Source organism: Atta colombica, unplaced genomic scaffold (assembly GCF_001594045.1).
Source record: "Atta colombica isolate Treedump-2 unplaced genomic scaffold, Acol1.0 scaffold12, whole genome shotgun sequence".
Lineage (NCBI taxonomy): Eukaryota > Metazoa > Arthropoda > Insecta > Hymenoptera > Formicidae > Atta > Atta colombica.
Window position 1 is genome coordinate 350,778 of NW_017259206.1, and position 8,069 is coordinate 358,846.

Below are 8,069 nucleotides of genomic sequence, written 5' to 3' on the forward strand. Positions count from 1 at the left end.
TTTGCTTCAATATGAAGAAATCTGCGGCTGAGGCTCATCGAATGCTCTCAAATACTTATGGTGAGGCCGCTATTAGTGAAAGAACGTGTCGTGAGTGGTTTCAACGCTTCAAGAACGGATTTGATTTTGATTTTGACGTCCAAGATCATGCTCTGTATTTGGTGGGACCAGCTCGGCGTAGTGTATTATGAACTGTTAAAACCGACTAAAACAATCACAGGCGATCGGTATCGAACGCAATTGATGCGTTTCAGCCGAGCATTGAAAGACAAACGGCCGCAATACAACGAGAGACACGATAAAGTAATTTTTCAGCATGACAATGCTCGACCCCATGTTGCGAAAGTGGTCAAGACATACTTGGAAACGTTGAAATGGGAAGTCCTATCCCACCCGCTGTATTCTCCAGACGTTGCTCCCTCTGACTATCACTTGTTTCGATCAATGGCACACGGCCTGGCTGACTAGCACTTTCGGTCTTATGAAGAAGTAAAAAATTGGATCGATTCGTGGATAACCTCAAAAGATGACCAGTTTTTTCGACACGGGATTCGTACGCTACCCGAAAGATGGGAGAAAGTAATGGCCAGCGATGGATATACTTTGAATCATAAATGTACCCAGTACCATGTAACCAGTTTTTTACAATAAAGCCTCGAATTTCGGGAAAAAAACGGCGGAAGCAAAGTTGTACACCTAATATATATATATAAGTTTTATTTTGCTTAATAAAGTTTATATTATATAAACTTGCATAAAATAGTGTGATACGTCACAATTTTCATTTGCCGATTATTTACATACTTTCGGATGTGTATTTCTCGACCAGAGGCCTTCGAACGTGACTTCAAATTTTGCCTCGTCACAAGCACAACATTCTGGAAGAGTCGGGCCCTGATCATCAGCTTCCACTTTCGAGTCTTGACATATGTTAATAATTAAATTTGGGTCATCCATATACCATGTATCTGTCGTCTCCAGTACTGTCGCTCTGCAAAAAAAGAAGACGAAAATGTAATCAATTATATGACGAGAATGTATCATATAAAAAATTTTCATAAAAGATTTTATTATCAAACAATGTAACATAAAAATATAAAATGAGACAAAATAGTTAATCTTTCGGAGAAGAAGCTCAAACTATAAGTAAAATTTCATATAATCATGTAATACTTTACTCAAATACATGACATGTATGTTTGAATATTACACATATATACTGAACATATAACAATACTGTAATATCTACAGTTGCGTGTATCTTATAATATCTACAGTTATTTAGCGCACTTACAATGAAAAATATATTATTAGATAGTATTTAATTCTGTTTCAGAGATAAATAAAATAGCATAATAAATATTACAATAAATATCGTTTCCATCGCTTTATACTTGATATTAAAATCCTTTAATACAAATACTGTATGCAGTAAAATGTTATAACGCTACAAAATTTGGCATATAAATAAAACATGGTGTTATAGCTAAAGGCATTTTATATATATTTAATCATATACAAACATGTTTAAATATTATAAACATTTATTACATTCTGAAGTACATTTATCGTTACGTTATTACTTTTTAATTTCTTTTGAATGTCGTAAAATAAATATATTTTTATTTTCCTGCATATTTAAAAAAGTGTATATCATAATTTTATACGCGTATTAATAAAACGATATTATATTAAAATATTGACATTTAATTTACAACAAGAGTTGTGTTGAAATTTCTTTAAATTGTTATTCAAATATCACGAAATAATATCATTTTTAATAAAATGTCCCTTCACCTGAGAAGGATGCAACCGCTACCTTCGGTAGGACTAGTCCAAAAAACAGAAATTTTTTCCTTCTGTACTTGAGATGTCTCCACAACAGTGTTCGCACAATTATCCGCGAACTTGGTCATCGTATCGTCCTGAAGATCAAAACTGCCGATATTAATGGTATCATTCGTGTTTTTAACCTCGGCTGATATGAGGAATTTCGTAAACTTCCAATGCAACTTCTGAGAACCCTCCTTCTTGAAAGCCATCAAAACCACTGAAATAATAGGCAATCTTTATTCGATATGTCCGCATTGCATTCCGTTTTATAGTATGACCGCGAGATATTTTATGTGGACGCAATACAATTTTGTCTATAAAGAAGAATAATGTGTATTTGTTCATAGTAATGTTTATTGGGTTGGGGCATTTTAATCCTAATAGGTGGATATTTCAGAAACTATAAGAGAGATACAGAAAAAAGTTTTATATAAAAGTTGTAAGTGTTTTCTTAGATGCACACACGCACATAATAGATTAAATCCGATTGAGTAACCTCCACGTAGTATACCTTATATCAGCAGTACAATAATTGTCAAGTGCTTTTATAACTCGAAAAGTGATGAATGAAAAAATACTTTATTATAGCGTTTTGAAAACGTTTTGACTTCAGCTACAAAAATATGCAATAAAAAATAGGGATTCCTATTTAAAAAATTCATGTCGATCTTGACTTGACTTAGTAATGCCTCTTATAAAATCCGTTATTTTCACCTTTTTCCTCCAAGAAAACCAACAACTTTTATATGAAATTTTTATATTTCTCTTAGTTAGTTAGTTTCTGATATCCACCTGAAACAAATTAAAATGTCCCACCTTATATATAAGCAAAGATTATATTTTTTTGATGTCATATTGTAGGATTTAATAAAATGTTCAGAAAAAAAGTAAGAAAAAACTCTGCGTACGTTCATTAAAAATGCATGCAAAATGATATCGTTTTAATATACGTATATTGCGACTTTTATTAAATTTATTTTGATACAACGATGTAAAACATAAACGATTGAACGTCAAAATAAAGGTAATAAAATTACAATGTATATATTAAAATCTTTTTGCGTGTTTTTTAATGGACGTTTACAATTGGAGTCTTTTTTATATTTTTTTTCTGAGAAAATAATTTCATTAATTTTACTTACGCTTGCAAAATTGTTAATTTATTGATAATCGAGCAAAATGTGAAAAAAATTAACGATAACAGATTGCAATAGCTTTTCAAATAAGTTTTTTTCAAAACATTAGTCTCATATCCTACATTGTGTACGTAATACACTCACGTACATCTATATTTGTTGGTAGGCAAACTGAAATGGTCAGTCAAACAATTCGACTCTGTTTTTTTTTCTCCGTTAATCACTTAGAAATAAAGTAACTCAGACAAATTCCACAAAAAAATAACAATTACAATAACAATTTTTACAAAAGCCCAACCTTATAAGTATGTACAATATAGCAATAAATAATACTTTCACTACTGAAACATATTTGTATTTTATGCAATTCGAGAAAATGTGAATTTATTCAATTATTTATTTTTATTTCCTTTCGTATTCTGCTTCATCTATTTATAATCGTTGAAAGCAATGATTTTGCGCAATATATCGATACGTATCAGATACACGATTTTCGTTAATACTTTTACAAATTACACATTTTATTTTACATATTTTGACGCGCAGAAAAAGACAGAAATCGCATGCTGTATCGAGCTAGTGTTGACGCAATGTCAAAGAAAAAATATTCAAGAAAATGGAAAATTTAGAGTGAATAATTCGAGAAGGCTGAATCGTTGTACGTAATAGTGATCACTTAGCATTTATATATTGATGTTTAATCAACGGTTAATATGAAACGTTAGCGTTCATATAAGCGTTGGATTAACATAACGAGGCCATCGCAGCCAACCGAAACCTAACGAGGAAGACAAACAACATCGTCGTATTAAATTGTTTAGAAAACATGTTTAAAAGGTACACACATGTCCTTGAGAACGATTTTCTCTAAGAATTTGCGACACTTGACAATGCCTAACATTGATACAATACCGAACATAGTAAATCCAAAATATATTATATAGGAGATGTTACAAAAGTACTTCTCTAATGTGGTTCGTGTTTATAGGGAACTACCTAATTTCAGCGAGACATTTATTTTCACATTTTATGTAGTGGCAGGGAATTACAAACGAGAATTTGTGTTCTCTAATTGTATGAAATTTAATGAAGATGTTAATATTATTCTTTCTACATCATGTTACCTTATTTAATGTTACACTGAACATTATTTTGGAAGATGCGAGACAGTGAGCAGATCTTGACAAGATGAATGAGAAATAAATATGGAATAAAGATTGATGACACCTTTCTACTGATTGAAAATAAGTTTATTGGGAATACAAATTAGTTCGATCCGTTTTTTTGTGTTCAAAAATGCATTTATTTCAAAACAAAATGAATGAACAGATCAATTAAAGTATTGTCCTTCGCTGTCTATTACTTTTTCCCATCTCTCAGATAATTTTTTAATTTCATCTCGAAAAAATGACTCATCTTTGGAGGCGATCCAATTTTGGAGCTAATTTTCGATTTCTGCGAAAGAAGTGAATCGGTGACTTGCTGCATCTTTCGGAACAACTAGTAATCAGAAGGAGCAATGCCCGGAGAATACGGCGGGTGCGATAAAACATCCCATTTGAGCGTTTCCAAATATTTTTTTACGACTTTAGCGACATGAGACCGAGCGTTGTCATGAAGAAGAATAACTTTATCATGTCTTTTGCTCGTATTCTGGCCGTTTTTCTCGTAATGCACGGCTCAAACGAATCAATGGTAGCCGATACCGATTGCCCGTAATGGAATCGTCAGGTTTCAGCAGCTCATAGTAAACAAGACTTTTTTGATTCTACCAGATATAGAGCATGATCTTCATCATGAATGTTTGGCTATGATGTTGATGTTGAGGTCGATGGCAACGATTGACCGGGCTTAGCGTAGTATTTTTTCTTCTTGGAGTTATCGTACGATATCCACTTCTCATCTCCAGTCACGATGCAATCCGATGCAAAAAATCTTTTCTCTATTGTCTTTGAATCAGCTGTTCGCAAGTGAAAAATCGCCTTTCAACGTTTCTCTCTTCAGTTCATAAGGTATCCAATTTCCTTGTTTTTGAATCATTTCCATGGCTCTCAATCAGAGGCAGAAATGGCTTGTTGAATTATCCCCAACGATTCTGCAAGCTCCTCTTGCGTTTGATTCTGATCTTCTTCGAGTAATGCCTCTAATTCTTTGTCTTCGAATTTTTTTGGCTGTCCAGAGCGAGGCTTATCTTCAACGCTGAAATCTCCATCCTTGAAACGTCGAACATTCCCTACTGATTTATCAGTTGGAGCAGTGTCACCATAAACTTCGACAAGCATTCGATGGGTTTCAGCCGCATTTTTTTTCCAATTAAAGCAGAAAACCTCCCGCAAATGCTGCTTGGTGGGAACACAAAATTCGACATTTCAAACACAGTAAAAATCAAGGTTTTTATATGAAACTCAAAACGATATAAACTGAATATTATTAGCAAAATTTAACCTCTCTGAAACCGCCAAAATCAGCTGTCACTATGAACCATTCACTACAGCTGGAGCCATCTTTAAGGAAACGGACCGAACTAATTTGTACTCCTAATACAATATCTGCTATAGCAAATTATTGGGTTGTTCAAAAAGTCACTGCGTTTTTTTCATTTAATTTTCAGGTGTGTTTATTTAATATACGTAATGAACATTAATCAATGATATATTGACCGTTTTGTTCGATGACCTTCTACCATCTTCCGGGTAACTTCATAATACCACGTTCTGTGAGAAGGAGGATGGGAAGTTTTATCTAGATGCTGTTTGATGAGGTCTTCAGAACGTTTTACTATTCAAGGAGTTTTGCAAGGAACAAAAGAGATGATGGTGCAAGGTCTGGGCTATACGGTGGATGTGATAACACATCCCAACCATGTTGCAACAATTTTTGCCGAGTGACCAAACTTGTGTGTGGTCTCGCATTGTCGTGGTGAAACACCACATCCTTACGATTGATTAGCTCGGGACGTTTCTGTGCGATGGCATCACTTAATTTCTGCAGCACAGTAGACATCGGAATTAATCGTTTTATTCTTTGGAAATAGTTCATAGAAGACTGATATCTTCCAATCCCACCACATTGACAGCATTACCTTCTTTTGGTGGATCTCCGCCTTTGCTTGCCTTTCCGGTGCTTCACCTCGCTTACTCCAACTTCTTTTTCGGCTGACATTGTTGTAAACAATCCATTTTTCGTCGTCCGTGATCATACGCTTCAAGAATGGATCGTTTTCTTCGCGTTTGATGAGTTGATCGCAGACGCTCATGCGATTCATCAGATAAATTTCTTTCAACTCATACGGTACCCAAACATCGAGCTTTTTTACGAGGTCTAGCAATTTCAAATGGCCATGAACACTTCCAACGGACAACACTTTTAGAGCAGTAGCAAGCTCCCGAACTGTTGAATGCTTATTTGCTTGCATCAATGCTTTCATTTCATCGTCGTCAATCTTGGAAGATCTATCGGAGCGATGAGCGACTTTGACTGAAAAATCACTATCACGGAATTGGACGAACCAGTTCTGGCACTGGCGTTTTTTGACGACATTTCTGCCGTAAATTCGACGCAACTTTTCCCTTGCTTCAGGTACTTTCTTCCTTTTTTTGAAGTAAAAATAGAATATGGCGAATATGCTCTTCAAAATTCTCCATGTTCGAACCACAATTGCAAGCACAAAACTCGACCGAATCGCGTCAACTTTTTTTTCGGTTTTTAGATTGAGTGTCAACAACAAAACGCGCGTAAACATTTGACATTCATGTCACGCTCGCATATAAATAAACGTGGACAACGCCATCTATTGGAAAAAACGCAATGACTTTTTGAACAACCCAATATTTTCCGATAACATGGGACTTAATAATTATAATGATCCTGCTTTTTCTGAAATATTTGCTGATTATTCTATTTTATTTTCCTGATTTTGATCTCTTCAAAACGATCTTCATACTCATGATTGTAATATATATGCATATATGTAGATATATGTGTATATTATACATGTGCATATTATACATAATTTATGTGTGTGTATATATATATATATATATATATATATATATATGTGTACACATATTATACAATTTATACAATTATACAAAATATTTCTTAGAGTAGACTAGATATTTTAAGATTATAGTTCAATATATTTTAATTAGTAATTTGCTTGAAGTTAATTAAATATGCAGATGTTTCAGATAATCGATATTACTCATTTTCAACTAAAAAATTTATGTATCTGCATATTGTAATTGTGTAGTATCTCACATATTCATATACATATAGTCCATAAGTTTTAAGTAAACAAAAATCATATTAAATAAAGAACACATTAGAAAAATATTTTCTACCGAAATAAAGTATCACGTTAAAATACACCACGTTGCTTTTGATTTAATTTTTGCATTGAGTGTCCTCTTTTATCATTGTTTTTAATTAGTCGATCATAATGATTAAAATTTTTGAAATATCAAATAAATAAAAAAAATGTGATAATAAATCTGTCTTAAATCATTCAATCTATTTATCTAACTTGTTTATTCCAACTATTTCTTGTTTTTGAAACTGAAATTGCAATTGAAAGGCAAAATTCGGTATTTCAAACCGCTGTAATAGTTATAATCGAATAACTGATAATTACAAAAGAGAAGTACTCAGCATGCAAGGATTGAAAACGAGGGCAAAGATATATTAATTGTAAGAGATTATTATAGTTTGAGTAAAAAACCGTTTAAAATATTTTTCTGCAGACGTTGTTCTTTAGATGATTTTTGTCACAAAACTTATGGATTATGTATCTGCATTATGTATCTGAAGATATCTCACTTTATATGTATCATGAATTAAACATATACTATAATCAAGAAATTTTCAATTTCACAGAAAGATCGGTTTTGCAGAATATATAAAAATTTCCTATGAATTATTTTATGATCCAACAAAATTCTAACTAAATTTTTAGATATTTCAGCAAAACCTTCATTTCTATGAACTTCCTAAATTTAATTCAAATTATGTATCTTTTAAACTCATGTATCAATGTGCAATTAACTTGGAGAAAACATAAAACATAAAATGATATTATTGTAAAATGTATATATATATATA

At 32.6% G+C, this 8,069-nt stretch overlaps 1 protein-coding gene across 2 annotated transcripts in view; it reads right to left on the minus strand.

The window, feature by feature from the left end:
- LOC108694278 (spondin-1) overlaps window positions 1–8,069 on the minus strand; it is a 45,127-nt gene that overhangs the window by 14,157 nt on the left and 22,901 nt on the right. For both annotated transcript variants that reach the window (XM_018203663.1, XM_018203662.1), the window contains exons 3-4: window positions 1,798–2,050; window positions 805–991 (exon numbers count right to left, since the gene is read on the minus strand). In XM_018203663.1, coding sequence (XP_018059152.1) covers window positions 805–991; window positions 1,798–2,050 — 440 coding nt within the window. The remainder of the gene's footprint in view (window positions 1–804; window positions 992–1,797; window positions 2,051–8,069) is intronic.